The sequence below is a fragment of the Cottoperca gobio genome, chromosome 5 (assembly GCF_900634415.1).
Source record: "Cottoperca gobio chromosome 5, fCotGob3.1, whole genome shotgun sequence".
NCBI classification, from domain to species: domain Eukaryota; kingdom Metazoa; phylum Chordata; class Actinopteri; order Perciformes; family Bovichtidae; genus Cottoperca; species Cottoperca gobio.
This window is the reverse complement of record NC_041359.1, coordinates 15,194,532-15,209,740: the sequence shown is the minus strand read 5'-3', so window position 1 is coordinate 15,209,740 and position 15,209 is coordinate 15,194,532. Positions and strand designations below refer to the sequence as shown.

Sequence of the window (15,209 nt, the reverse complement as noted above, 5' to 3'; positions counted from 1 at the left end):
GAGAAGCTTAAATTAACATATTTTAGCTCAGAATATACAATGGCTACTTGAAATTGTCATGTATTGCTATTCTCTCATAAACAGTCTATGGGTAAAGCACATGCACATCCCTTTGAGCTCCCTGCACCCTCCAGGTGAGCGTGGCTCGCTGCAACAAGCTCAGTGTGATCTCTTGTTTGTTGGAAGATAAAGGATATGGATATGACTGGACACACATTATAGGCCGTATGTGTCATCAGGTGGTCTTTCAGGATGCAGCTGCCATATTTATTTCAGAGGGAAAGAGAAAAGAACAAAAGGAGAACAAATAATAACAATAATAATTTGCCCTGGGAATAAATGTGTGAGGATTCTACAGATGTAGAGCGACTGTAAATACAAGGTAGAGTTATACAGAGCTGTCTGTGCTTTCAGCAATAATGAAATTAATATTAATGGTCAGCCCACTTGCCTTGTCATCTTTCTCCTCGACTGATCATGGCAGCAGGCTACACACTCACTATAATCATGTCCATAATCTCACAGGGGCTCAGGAGGACTACACAAAGGAGGCAATTATGCATTCATTCACACCTTCCTCTTTGGAAATGAAGTACATTTTTATATCAGAACATGTGCCATCACCAACAGAGATATGCAAACACACAATCTGTGTGCACAAATATTCAGTTTAACACAATATAAAAATACAAAAAACAAAGTATAGATCACTTTGCTATGTGCTCACAGTAACGTCAGTGCCTTATGTCAGTTAATAACGATTGAAACAAAAGGCCTTTAAACCAATTAAAACGTCTTTGAAATCAACAGAGTTCCACAGGTTTGTGAATCAATCCTAACAACAAACAACACTCTTGTTAGAAATGCAAGTCATTGTTAGCTTCAGTACAGCAAATTAAAGACATTTCAAGTTTTAAAAAAAGTACTCAGTTCAGTCATCTTGTATCATTTTGACAAACATCATCACTTCTGTAAAAATGTTTCAAGAATCTCAGGCTACCTGAATATATTTCAGATTTCAAGTGGATTGTTTTTCTGTCTGAAAAATCTAGCAGATGTTAAAACGTTCAGTTTAAAAGAGTAAAAAATAAGTCGGGTTATATTCTATATCATTCTAATTATATACACGGGTGCGCTGGGTGCGCTGGGTGCACTGTGTTCCTTCATTACAATGAACACAGGCACTGTGGCTTACTTTAGTTGGTCCTGCACACACCGTCCTGCTGCCGTAACACTCACCAGAGCACCACATGTGGATTAATAAGCGGCTAAAATGCACAATTTACTCCTGTTTGAGTAGCATTTGCTAAAAAAGTACAGTGCTCAGCTGTTTTAGGAAAGTATTTGACTTTTTATCTAAAAAAATTTAAAAAGACACTTTATATTCATGATCTATTATTAAAGATTTTTCTATCGGATAGAATGGGCTTTCAGGGTAGGGAAGTCTGAAAGTCTTGAGAAACGGACTACCACATGTTTGGAATATTTCAGTCTTCACAATAACAAAACTATAGAATATCCCCGGCCTTATCTTTGAACATTTCTCCCTTTGGACATGAACCCATAGTGAGACACACCTTTATAATTTGAACTTCCCAACCTCTTCAATTTCAGTCCTTTCCCCCTCTCATCCTCAACTAACATGTCTCACTCAACTTCTACTCTTCTCCTCCAACAGCACCCCACCACTCCTGAGTGGGAGCCTCCGGGCTCTTCTGGTTGGAGTCTTCATGAAGCTGCTCTTCTCTCTCGGTCTGCTCACAGTCCAGCTCTTTAAAAGAGGTTCCCCTGGAGCTTCTCCCTCTGTAGTTTCTATCCCCTTGATCCTGGATAGGCACAGAGCGGATTGAGGAAGCCGCCAGGGACGTCTCTCTGCTGTCCGACAGGAGAACTCCACTCCCTGAGCTGTATTCACTGTTGGAGTCTGCACCTAGAGCAGTGATGAAACAAAAGGGAGGGGGATGGACAGATGGTGAGAGTACTTCTATAAACAAACGCCACATGAGGAAAGCTACGCTGCCCAAAATATCCAGTGCTGGGATTTAACCAAAATCTGCATGATTGCATTTGAGCTGCACTGTGACTTCAGTTCAGAATAACTATTATGTCTTCCACAAATTGTACTTAATTTTACTCCAGACTCAATCAATTATTTGGACATCATGCAGGGAGGAACATGTGTTCATATGTGTATAAATGTATCTTCAAATTAAATGTCAGTATATCAAATATTTGGAGTCTAAAAACATTCACAAAGACAATGTTAACATGCCTATGTTTACCATGTTCATGTTTAATTAAGCATGTAAGATTACAAACATTTGCTGATGAGCTCTAAAAATAAAGTACAGTGAGGCTGCATGGAAATGCTCTTTAGTTATGCAGGCAGTAAGTTGAAGTTTTGACGTGATGCTGGCAATTGATGAAAGGTCAGTGGATCGCCAAAGTTATTAAAGTTCACCGCGAGGGAGACATGGATATCTGTGCAAAAATGTATTTAATTTCATCCATCCAATAGTGGTTGAGATATTTCAGTCAAAAGCAGAAATGTCAACCTCATGGTGGCGCTGAAGGAAAAGTCAGGGGATCCCCAAAGTCATTCTGATTCATCCTCTGGGAACCACGAATATCTTTTCCAGATTTCATGGCAATCCATCAAATAGTTGTTGATATCTAGTCTGATCAAACAAAGACTGATCACACATATTCCCACAGACAGACCAACATAAAGAGAACCTAACCTTTGCAGTGACTCTCAGGTTTTCAGCTTTGACGCAGACATGTTGCATCTTGCACATTCAGTTCAGGTTTATGATGATTAGTGAACAAGGAACCAGCAAATATATATAAAGTTTAACTCCAAAAATGTGGAAGCTGGTAAATACTTGATGTACTAGATGTAGAATATCTTGCTAGTGACACATTTGTCTGGCTGTTAATGAACTATGGGATGAGCAGCAACACCTTGTGCTGCAACTTGAAGCCTGAACTCTAAATAGGCTCTGAGATGTTGTTAATTAGAAACTCCTGAAAGCTAAAGGTCTTCTGCTCTTTAATTGGAGAGGTTTCTTACAAACAGCCCAATCACTTGACTCCTCAGTGTTCTCAAGTTTGGTCCTTTCAGATTAATAGAATCAATTTCATACCTGTGCCGTTCTGTTGACCTTTTGTCTTTGTGTGGCTGTGAGTGTTTCCACATACCGCTCTTCTCAAATCAATATCTCCTTACACTAAGCCAGCCTGTCGTGGACAGAAGCCAGACGGAGGCTTCTTAATGTTACGGGTGAATATGAAATAGAACAAATTACCAGAGGTAGCTGAGATTTGTGCAGTTAAGAGAATGACAGGTTGACAAGTCTTCTAACTGCTGTGCATTTCAATTAAGGAACAATGTAACAGGAAAGACTGTATCGCAACTTATCACTGTTTGAAATCACCAATTACAAAGCAACACGTGTATTTCCTCTGAAATCTGTCTGGGGATTCAGAAGAACACTGGCTGTAACCTGAACAAAGTCACACATAGATTTCAAACCATAAGATTGAACAAGGTGAAGAAAAAGATAAATGAAAGTTGCTGCTGACTTGGTCGGTAACTCTGTGAAGAGCTCTTGAGACACCAAACAGAGAAGCAAAACATTTTTATTCCTCATTAAACTTCAAAGGTAGAAAACAGAACTATACGCTCCAGAGACGTATTGAATGTCACGCTTCTGAGCTCAAATTGAGAGACATACAACAAACACAATGCTTGCTGTAGTGCTGCAATGCACTTTGTCGAAAAACATTAAAACCTAAAAAAAGGCTCACGCTGTTGTGTCACACATATCATATTAGAAAAGATGAAAAGATATTGCAGTGGAAATCAGTTCATGTTGACAGAGAATATGAGACTGGGGCCAGGATGGAGCACGCAGGGGCTTGAACTAGAGAGAATTGTAACTAGTTGCATGTAAACTGCATAGCTGATTGAATGATACATTAAGTATTCCAGACAATAACCTTACATACAGCGGACTTCACCTTCTGCAAGAGAAGTTGTAAACATGAGAGACACAATGTACACCATAGAATTAACTCCTATTTATCTTTTTAAAATGCATTCATATTTGAATCTAGCCACAAGTTCTCACTGATTCATTTACAACCACCTCATGTGCATGTGATTGATGGACCCGAGAGAAAAATGTACAACGTTAAAAATATGCATACTGAGCTCCGATAGAGCAACGAATTTGGTCTCGTGTTGGTTTTCCTCTGCTGGTTGAACGCCTTAAGCAAGTTGCAAAATGTAATCAGTCAATGGGTAGTAAAAAAAATCCCATTTGGATTGGAAGATATACATTAGGAATGATATCTTCATTCTTTTTGAAGGAGAAAACTGTCGCTCCATTTGATTGGAGGAGTTTAATGGTGCCTTTAGGCATCGGCCTCTACATGCAGAGTGACAGTTGATCTTTTATTATTTGAATTAGACGGAGACAGATGCTGCAGAATCAGAGCAGGCTGAGATTTAATGAGCAAACTCAAACCTACTTTACAGGAAGGCAATTATTATATTAAGGCTTAAATCCACTATTAACTAACAGAACTTTTCAGGAATAGTCTGAGATTTGGGGAAATACGCTTGGGAACTCTCATGTATGTCCGTTAAGTAAGAAGCTTAAAGCCTAAAGATTGGAAGTAGGAAGAGACAGTAAGCCAGACTGTGCACAAAGTTTAACAAAGCTGCTGACCAGCTCTTTTAAAGCACACTAATTAACATGCTATTAGTAATTGGTCGGGCTGTGCTTGTTGATCGGCAACCACACGGTGAGGACACTCTAGGAAGTCACTGCCTCAAGCCAAAAATATATTTACAGCACGTTACTTTCCATAAAAACTGTAATTTCATCATTTGTGTTTGTGTATAGATTAAACAAACAACATTTAGCATGTTAATTGGGGAGCTGTAGAGGGGCGGGACTTTGAGAATGATTCTTTCCCCTGGGTCACGTTAGCGGTTTCTCCCTGCAGAAGTCTTTATGCTAAGCTAAGCTAATAGCTACCGGCTTTAGCTTTATACTTATAAAAGAGACAGATACCAGATTGGTAATGATATTCTAATCTAATTTTAAAAAAGCCAACAACTGTATTTCTCAAAATGTCGCAGGACATGTTCTAAAAACAAGCCGTGAGTTAAAGCAGCTTTGGGCAGCAGCATCTCTTCTCACGAGGCCGGGGAACAAGTCACAGAAAGCAGCGGAAGCTTCATTTAGAGCTGTACATTTTTAATAAAGTACAAGAAAGCCTTTTCGGACGGAGAGGTGTTGAAAGGTTCAATGATGGTTATTGAAAACACTGTTCTAAGACGAGAAGAAAGGTTTCGATGTGATCTCCTCTCTCTCTGATGTTACAAAGTTAGTGTTTGTACAAACAGGATATGATCTGAAGATGTGACAGTTGATGATTTCCAAATTTGTTTTTACAGAAGTGATACTTTGTACAAATGTTGAAATAGATTGAGAACGTAAATAAATAATGTTGCATGTTTAAATATATCTGTTTCCTACCATAAATCATTAATTATAAGAATAATTAACATTAACATGTGATCTTCACATATATGAATATTTATTATGATTATTATTATTATTAATGATAATATTATAATTAAAGGTGAACCGTGCAACTATGTTATTCAGGAAGTTTGTATCAAACAAGTAGCCCTTCGTATTATTCAGTACCCTTGAAGTAGCTCTCAGTATCAGGTCGTTGACCCCTGATCTAGAGGAAAATGTTAAAATATTATTTTAATCCATTTTATTGTTCAGACCTGACGGACTTGTAATCAGATTTCACTTAATACTTGCTTTGACAAAACTTGACGTTTGCTTGCCCCTTAGGACTTTAAAAATGCCCCGGTGACAACGAACAAAGACTTGTAGTAAACATGTTAATCGCCAACTAAAAACAAAATGTTGCACAACATCCACTCACAGACTTGTGTGGTTCCACAGAGTAAATTATGTTAGAGAATGATGATTTCGACACTGCTGTCGGTAAGGAGCCATGTGGGAAGGAGGCACACTGTGACAGGCTCGCTATGGGGGAGTAGTGGGGAGCATATGGTTGTGTTGGGGGGGTCAATGGACCAAAGATTCCTCCAGTGTCCACTGAATGCTCCACTAACCTGGTTGAGTTCCCACTGTGACAGGAGCAGGGCTGGCTGTCACATTATCATTGACAGTCATGGACCCACATGTCATTCCCACTCTGCACCGCACCCATGACACGTGAAAAGCAGAGGATTTTAACACTCAGTTTTACGCCATTTTGTAACAAAGAGGGGAGGATCCAGATGGACTTTTGAAGTATGGAGATGTGACACCAGGTGTGATGGGTCCGACAAATATCTAGGCTACTCTAATTCTTTTAACACTTGCTTTTTCATGAATTTCAGTGCAACATCAGTAATTATCAGCTGCGAAAACAACGCTAGTATTGTTTTCAGCTTGTGAGTCTGTGTGTGTCATCATGGAAAAATGTGTTCCTCGAGACGCCTACTGTAGAAGGAACTAACATGGAGAAGGTTTTGAATAATTTGCGAACTGTCTGTCTGTCTGTCTGTCTGTCTTTCTTGTACTGAGATAGCATTGTAACCGTGCAAGATGCAATCACGAAACTTTACAGATATGTAGTTAAGATCAAAATGAAGGTCGAGTTTGAAAAGGAGGGCCAAGCGGTCGGCCATATTCAATGTGCAGTGTTTAAAAGTCTCACTTGTGAAAGGCAGAAACAACAGATTATTTATACTTGATGGAGTTAAACAAATAATTAATTATTTAAATTGTCGCTGATTAATTTTCTGTTTACCTAATCTCATAATTTCTTCAGCACCAATCATATCCTATGTATTTGGAAAAAAGATGTTTATAGTCAAATGTTGTCTGTGTATTCTGTTATGTTTTATGTGCTTATTTATACATGTATATGTCTATACTAAGTTTCCACTGAGCTATATTTGGATTAATTATTGTCTGCTTTTTTTTTTAACTGCATTGAACAATATGGCCTCTGCCACAAAGCTGTAGCAATTAGGTGCTATGAGACAGTATCATCAGATAGGCTTGTTTTCACACTCCATGTCAACTCATGATTAGACTTGCTTCATCTCACTTCACCCAGGGTTGACTCTTGAAAACACTCCTCACAAGCTTGTTCGTCTCATGAGGATGAATTAATGTCAAGTGGAATTGTAATTAAGCGTTTGCGCTTCTTTATCATTGAAAGCAAGTTTTCCGTATGGAGTCCATATAGCTGTGGACAGCATCTTGTGAGTGGCAGCACACACACTTCCACCAGAAGATGCTGTGTCTGGTCTTTTCATTAACACCTAGGAAGGTGTCAATCACAGTTTGCCTCTGCAGGGCTGCTCATAAACAAAACAGCAGTAGCGACAAGGTCCAATTCCCCTGGGTCCCACCCAAGCGGCAACTCCACGGCTGAATGCTGAAGCCCAAACACAGGTGCCTTAACAGGCAGCTTTCTAATAGTCATCAGGACGTAGCTGACTGTATAAAACTGAGGGAGAAAAATTTCTTCCTGAATAACTTTTTATATACAATTTTACGGTATTAATAACCAATTTCACTTCTCTGAAATGTGTCTAGGTGGCTATTAAAATGCTTAAAGCAGCACTAATCAATGATTCTATAGCAATAATGGTTAAAATGACTAAGTGTAATGTAAAAGGAGTCACTCATTGTGACAAACCCACAGAGAACTATCACATGACTCTGCAGTTCCCCAACGCTCTACTAAGAGTTTTGAGTTTATCGTTAGGTTTTACGGCCTGAAACTTTAATGTTTTGTTTCACACTGCTCTCATCAACCTCATTTCTGGCAGCGGCAGCAAAAGGCCTATAAAAAAACAAACACGGTACACTACCAGCTCAACATCACACACAGACACAGTTAATGACTCGCTGGGGAACATAGTGGAACATTTAGTTGCTTAAGACCCAGATCTTTCACTAAGGCTTTGGTAGAAAGCAAAACAGAGTGAATATTGGACTTATTGTCAGATGTCCAAAAACATGACTCCAAATCAGTGCTGATCTTGTGGTGGGGGTAGGTGATACACCCACATTTAAATTTCAAAACAAAAACCAACAGGTGACATCCCAAACTCTGTATGCAAATACATTACCCTTTATGGTCTATTATTTTCGGATTTATTAAATAATTGAAAATAGGGTTGTTTGTTTTATCAGGATTGACTTCATCTAATAATCATAAACGTTGAACTGCAGATATCCTTTCTAAAGAGGTTTATGTAGATGGAGAAAAACACTGAGTAACATTTTAGGAGGTATTTGTTGGCCTACTACCCCGTACTATATTTGAGTGAGGGGTTCCATTTCTGTAACGGAAGTGGGGAACAGACAGACATGAAATCTAAATGACTTCCTTTCGGGATGCTAAATGATGCCCAGTATTCCAAGGCTGTAAGTACACAAACATGTATGTGCTTATGCAGTACAGCAAGAAGTACACATACCTGAGACATCTGAGTCACTGTGCAAATCCTCTTGTTCTGACCGCTTCCTTTCTGCCGGTCGGACTTCTGGTACGTAGAAATCTCCCTGCCGGGCCAAGGGGGCCATGAACAGGATCTGACCTTCTCGGTAGATCTCCAGGAACGGGTGTGCACACAGCCTCCTTTCCTGCAAGAGATCATTTAAGCTGGTGTGAATAAAAAAAGGTTCATGATTTACAAAATAATTATTTAAACACAGCATTAACATACGCACGTGCTTCCTTTAAAGTTTAGGTGCTTAGTAGGAATTTAACTGCACAATTCAGTCAATGCTAATTTAACCTTTAAAGGGCCTACCAAATTATATTTCGTCAGTGTTATTGGCCTTGGTATATGATAGAGGTTGCATATCTATTGTGAAATGTGCCATATATATATTTTATATATACATATTTATTTACATATATTAATATTGATGTATTCGTAATAAATCACGATCATAACAGCATAAAAATGACTTCCGCTAACAACAATCGATCGCTGCGGCGAGAGCATCCACTTCGGCAATGTTCGGGCGATGACGCCACAAGTATAATACAGCCGCCGCAAGTATAATACAGCCGCCGCAAGTAGAATACAGCCGCCGCCAGTGTTCGTCTGCGTTACAGCCGCCGCCTTGTTCGTCTGCGTTACAGCCGCCGCCGCCTTGTTCGTCTGCGTTACAGCCGCCGCCGCCTTGTTCGTCTGCGTTGAAGCGTCCAGCAAAGACTGCTGTCAATTATTACGAGAAAGAACGGACAACAATTGATCGTCAAGGATAATTGTGAAGCGATGTGTTGTATGGGGATGTGGGGCTGTCTCAAACTCTAGCTTTCTGTGGCCAAAAGATGATAAAATGTCGCGTTTTTGGACAAGACAAGTGCGTCGATGAAACCGACGATGTGTGGGCAGCACTTTGAGAGATCGTGTTTCGAACAAACTATGTTCGCCAAGGAAATGAGATTCAAAAAGAATTTAAAACTGAAAGCAGATGCTGTGCCTACAATACTGCCGAGACCCCAGCCAGCACAAGCCAGCACAAGCCAGCACAAGCCAGCACGCCAACTCAAACATGTCCGCCGGTGCAGAGTCCTCCACCAAAGAGACGACGAAATGCATTCACCAAAAGGGAGAGAGCAAAGGTAAGCCGTGCTACTCGTTTACTGTATTTATTGTTTCAAGCATAAAGTCATAATCGGTCTAGGCCTACTGTATGTAACGAGTTGACATACAAATGTAAACTGTAATGTAAATGTTTCCTAAATTTCCCTCGGGATGAATAAAGTATCTGTGTATCCATCCATCTACACCAGGCCCTAGCCAATATCTGTGTTATTGTTTGTAGTAGTAGTAGTTTAGCTAATTACACTTCATTAGCTTAATTAAGTATAGATTCAATGTTTATAACAGGCTTCCCCATTATATTCTGTAGTTTGAGTAAAAGCGTGAGTCTATTTAACTTTTAACGATCACCCTATTATTACATAGGTATTGAAACATTGGTGAATGAAGCCACTGACAGAACTGAGGATACCTGTATGATCAGCGACCATCTATTGGACATCCACACTTGGGAGGAAGCTGTGTGTACACCAGTAAGTATACAGACTGTACGTCATCTGTGCATTACAGTTGTAGTACCAGTAGACCTGCACATGACGTGTTAAACATACAATCACCACATGCATGTACATAATTCATATATTTGTTTAATTTGATATCATTGCTCTCTCAATCAATTCAACCACATCTTTTATTATGAATGTTATTAGATATTTTCTTTACGCAGACATGTATAAAAATGCAATACAATTTCATGCTGGTTTGAAAGATTTATTAGTAAAGTTGTGTTTTGTACATTTCAGACATGTCAGAAAGAAATTGCTGTGCAGACGGATCCCCCTCCACGGACACACCACAAGTCCATGCAGGCGCGACCACGTGTCAGGTCAGCTGGACTGCAAGTTCCAATCCAAGTTGGTTGTTCCAAAGGTCAGCATCATAATATATATATATACACACATACATACATATTATATATAATGCTTGATTATAAAACATATTTTTTGTAGAGTATGTTACTGAACTCTTGACCGAGACTCAATGCTTTGTGCCAAGACAATGTTGATGAGGAACCTTTCGAAGTCCCAGATCCACTCAGCAGTCGGTGGAAGAACCAAACAAGAGGGATGCTGTTGTGCTGTATAGAAGCAGATTCAATCACTGAACTGACATTGTGTTTTGTTATTGACTCTAATAAAGTGCTGATACTTGAACGACGTGTAGTTGTCAGATGGAAACACAGATCTTTTGAATGGCACATACTTACCAAGTATTCCCCAACAAAATCTCACCAGCTGGCGGTATGCCATATAGTGATATATTCTGTAACATACAAGATAATACATGTCAATGGTAACCACTTCAACCTTATTTGCTTATTTATCTACGTATTCTGTAACTTTGCCAGAGTGACCATTCGACTCCCCATAAATACATCAAAGTTTCTGAGCTCTACACATTTGTGCACACAAGTAACTTACTCATTACGTGGCCGATCACCTGCTTGTTGTCTGTTCCTCTTCAAATACCTTTGGTAGGCTGTCTGCAACACCCAAACATCTAGACAATTTGATTTGAATCCTGGGTGATCTGTTATGCAGGTTATGTTTGCACCATGTCCCTCATATTCATTGAGTTCCTCCATGACATCCTTTTCTTGGCAGCAGCTCTTCAATTGCTTCCATAATTGTTCAGTTTTCACATGTACACCTAAATGTACAAAAGAAGAGTGGTAAGGACATGTACACAATATGCAATATCCAGAAAAAAGGCCAATATTAACGTCATCTTAATTTCATACTATATATATATGCCTGTGTTTGACGACAGGCTCGTAAGCACTATAGGTGAGACGGTCAGTATACAGACTATACTTTATAAAACAGCGCTGTCCTCCGGTCTGTTTGTTAGCTAATAGCTAATGCTTTATATACAGCCTCGTAATATATGACGTTTGACATCAGACACAATGATAGAACCTCAATCGCAGAAACTTCGAGAAAGAATCAAGTTATCAAGCTTTACAGACGTCGATGTGTCCAAGTAGAGAAGTAATTGAATATTTAGGGATCGAGCAATTTGCGGACAACTAGTCGGGTTCATAACAATTCAAGGAAACCAAGCTATCGACTCGCTAGCAAGCTATCGATAGCTTGCGATCTATTTACGATCGAGGATAATGTTACGTTTTATTATGAAGTATTTACTATATATTGATAAGTTCTATGAACTATAGTCAAATGTATATACCTGTCTGGTGTTCTGTTGCCGCACAGGATCTCCGCCAAATCCAAGATCACCGTCACCATCATCCACCGGTCCGCTCCCGTCTGTGTCTCCATCTTGAATACTGTGTCTCGCGCTGCTCTGTTTCCACCATGTTAAACTCGCCCGCATGATCTAAATCCACGACACCGGCATCCTCTTCAATAAACTCCTCTTCTTGAAGGTGCAACGAGTCTATTGACGACTCACTGTCACTCGATTCTGTCAAAATATCCGAGCCAGAGTCTGGAACCGCCACGTCTGCCGTGCTGTCTGTGTATTCAACTGGTGAACTATTTATACTTGTGACGTCAGAACACGGCGTCGGGTGTTTCCGGTAGCGGTAATGTAAACATCGGTGGTCGACATACTAAATCATGATTTATTAAATACTGCGATCATTGTGTCATAAATAACACATCATTTTACACCACAAATAGCATTTACTATCATCCGTAGAAATTCATGTTTATCATTTCGTAGGCCCTTTAATGTGCAATGTTCATGAATGTTCCACATGCTGCCTGCTGTTCTTCTTCTGTTACTTGCTTAACTCCTGCAGAAGTGGGAAGTCTCACATGACAGAGACCATTCCACTTCTCCGGGCTCATTAACCTTTCATACACCATGTTTTGTTATTCCGCTCATGCACATCCGATGTCTGTTACTTTCACCCTTTTGGCGTATGCTAAATGTCGAGCAATACTAGAAACACATTGCGGCTACAGTGCAGTATCTCAATGGGAGAAATTATTTAAATGTAATTTGTTTTAATTTGCTAAACTTTATGTCACTTTTAGTTGCTAGTTGTTGCCAAAGTGTAACAGATTTGTTGCCGTTTGATGCAATTCATCAAATAAATAAACTGTTGATTATTTTCTGATGTGATACTCACACATTACACTAAACCACAAGCAATATTATTTTTCTTATGGTGACAAGAGCTAAGGATTTAGAGTGAGTCATGGCACAGTGACTGCAGCATTAAGTGCGGTTTAAAATAATTCTCAATTAAAAGAGGGTGTTGCATGTGTGCACTAAAGGGAGAATAGAAGCATGGTATTATGGTTATGAGGACCTCTGTATTCAAACCTTGCACTATTCCTGCATCTCCGAACCCTGTGTTTCATCGCTGGCTCCAACTACATTAAGTACTTTCGACCATAAATCATTTCTTACACAATGGCAAATTCATGACATCTCTCCAAGAGTTGAAACGGCTCAGATTACTATCGTTTCTTGTCAGATCCTGGGAGTACGGAGTCCCTGTGCCCGTTGCTGACGTTCCCGTTTCAAGCGAAGTGAGATGGTGACAGGTGAGTTACTGTTAAGTGAAACAACAGGAGTTTCGCACACGAAGGATCTGATAATCAGGCTTGCAGACTGAACAGACAAACAAAAGACAGATTCTTTACAGGAGACATCTGACTTCTTTTCAAACTCCAGCCAATCATTTCGCTCACCATCTACATCTCAGCCCAATTATGACAGTTACTCAGTGACATTCCACTCGCTGTCGTCTGCACGAACAACGTTGTCAGTTTCAGTGATTTCAGAAGCATCAATTATTGGTGCAGTTTTCCTACAGGAACATCTGTGTATCCGCATTGGCTCGGCTCATCAGCTACTGCTACATATTGCATGTTGCTGTGCACGCACGCATGCATGCAGACATACACAGGCAAGTTTCATTTTGCAGTTCAGTCCATCAATAAGTTATCAAATGTTAAAAATTAAGTGTAGCGCAGACACACTGTCAGTACAACAGCTACATAGAGGGATTCAGCGTTAATATTACAGTACAAAGGCAAATTCGGATTTCTCAGAACGTTTCTTGCTTTAATTTACAGAGTGCACGAGACATTTGAATGTGCTAGTTTGTGCTGAAAGTTTCAAAACAAAGGATTGAAGAGAAACTAAGAAATGCATTGCTGCAGAATAAGATGTACCACATAAGAGTAGACTCAACAGTCTAATGGCACATTTAAAGATCCAAGCATAAAAGCATGATATGCTAAGGGTGGACTTTAAAAGCACTGCATTTACCCCTAAAGGGACAATAATGCATAACTAAAAATACATTTGAAGTACCTTACAGAGAGAGAGGGGCTGTTACATACACATCCTGGGCTGAAATAGTAAAAGAAATTACGTCCAAAGTCATTTCCTCACTTTTCCTTGACGTTGATGGAAAACGTCATGAGGTCAATGAAATATGTGAATGACAAGTTGACATAAGTGGGAGACATTTGATTTGGACTTCTGCAGAAGTTGCTAGTTCTGAATACTTTCCTAATGCGTTTGGTAGAAAAAGCAAAGCAGGATTACTGCCAGGATCACCAAACGTATCTGCAGCGCGTTCTGCTCCAAGTTACTTGCTTAGTGTGTTCTCTGCACTTATTGATTTCTGTGTTTATATTTTCCACTGCCAAATTTCTGACCATTAAGAAAGACTTTTGTGAGTACATGTCTGGCCCTGCTCCTTTGTGCACGACCTTCATCGAATTCTTTATTGAGTTTTTTACATTTGAATTATTGTGCACTGTGAAATTGAACCAGACTAAATAGAAAACAAACCAAAAGTATCAATTTCACTCTGATTCGGACTAACCAAACGAACTGTGGCTTGTGAAAGTGCCCTTAAATACTTTGGGGTCATTTCATTCAGCTACTAACTTTCCCTAAACAAAATTAATTTTTGACTGCAGACCAGGGCTCTTTGCAGAGAGACAGACTAGAGTTCATTGAAGGATTAAGAAAGTGGAAATGGGCTTGCTTTACAACAAGTTAAGAAGTTGTAATGTATTGGTCTGAGGATTCAGGAGGCCACACATTTATAATGGCATTTATAACAACAATTTGGGATTTGCCTCGCAGTGTTTATGGGGTCCTGGCCCTTTGTCTAATATCATTGCAACATTATTATTATTTACATTGTGGGCAATCGGAAACATTGTGACAGAATTTTAGTTTACAATGGAAATGTGGGAACATCAGGTCCTGCAATGTCCCCACAGCCCTCAACAATTATGTAAAGTTGCAGAGAAATAATGGGACCGGATGAATCCTTCAAGATGGCAAAAGACACGTCAGGTTAAAAACGTGGAAAACGTCATGAGCTCCTCTGGCTCCTCAAAAAGGTTAACACAACCTGAAGTAGGACAAGACAACTCATCAGGGCTCAGACACACAGGTGTTGTGCTATTGTGACTTGAATATAAGTCCTTTGGCTGCCCCATCATTGCTCTGTGATGCTCTTTTTTTGTTGTTATAATTAAGGTATTGGTTAAATTCTTACAATTTATACAAGTCCCTTGGTCAT

At 39.6% G+C, this 15,209-nt stretch overlaps 1 protein-coding gene across 2 annotated transcripts in view; it reads right to left on the bottom strand.

Moving 5' to 3' along the window:
- Positions 1 to 242: 242 nt before the first annotated feature.
- The window catches only part of tex264b (testis expressed 264, ER-phagy receptor b), a 37,164-nt gene continuing 22,197 nt past the window's right edge, over positions 243 to 15,209 (bottom strand). For both annotated transcript variants that reach the window (XM_029431878.1, XM_029431877.1), the window contains 2 exons: positions 8,543 to 8,708; positions 243 to 1,930 (listed from right to left, as the gene is read on the bottom strand). In XM_029431878.1, coding sequence (XP_029287738.1) covers positions 1,659 to 1,930; positions 8,543 to 8,708 — 438 coding nt within the window. In that variant the 3' untranslated portion in view covers positions 243 to 1,658. The remainder of the gene's footprint in view (positions 1,931 to 8,542; positions 8,709 to 15,209) is intronic.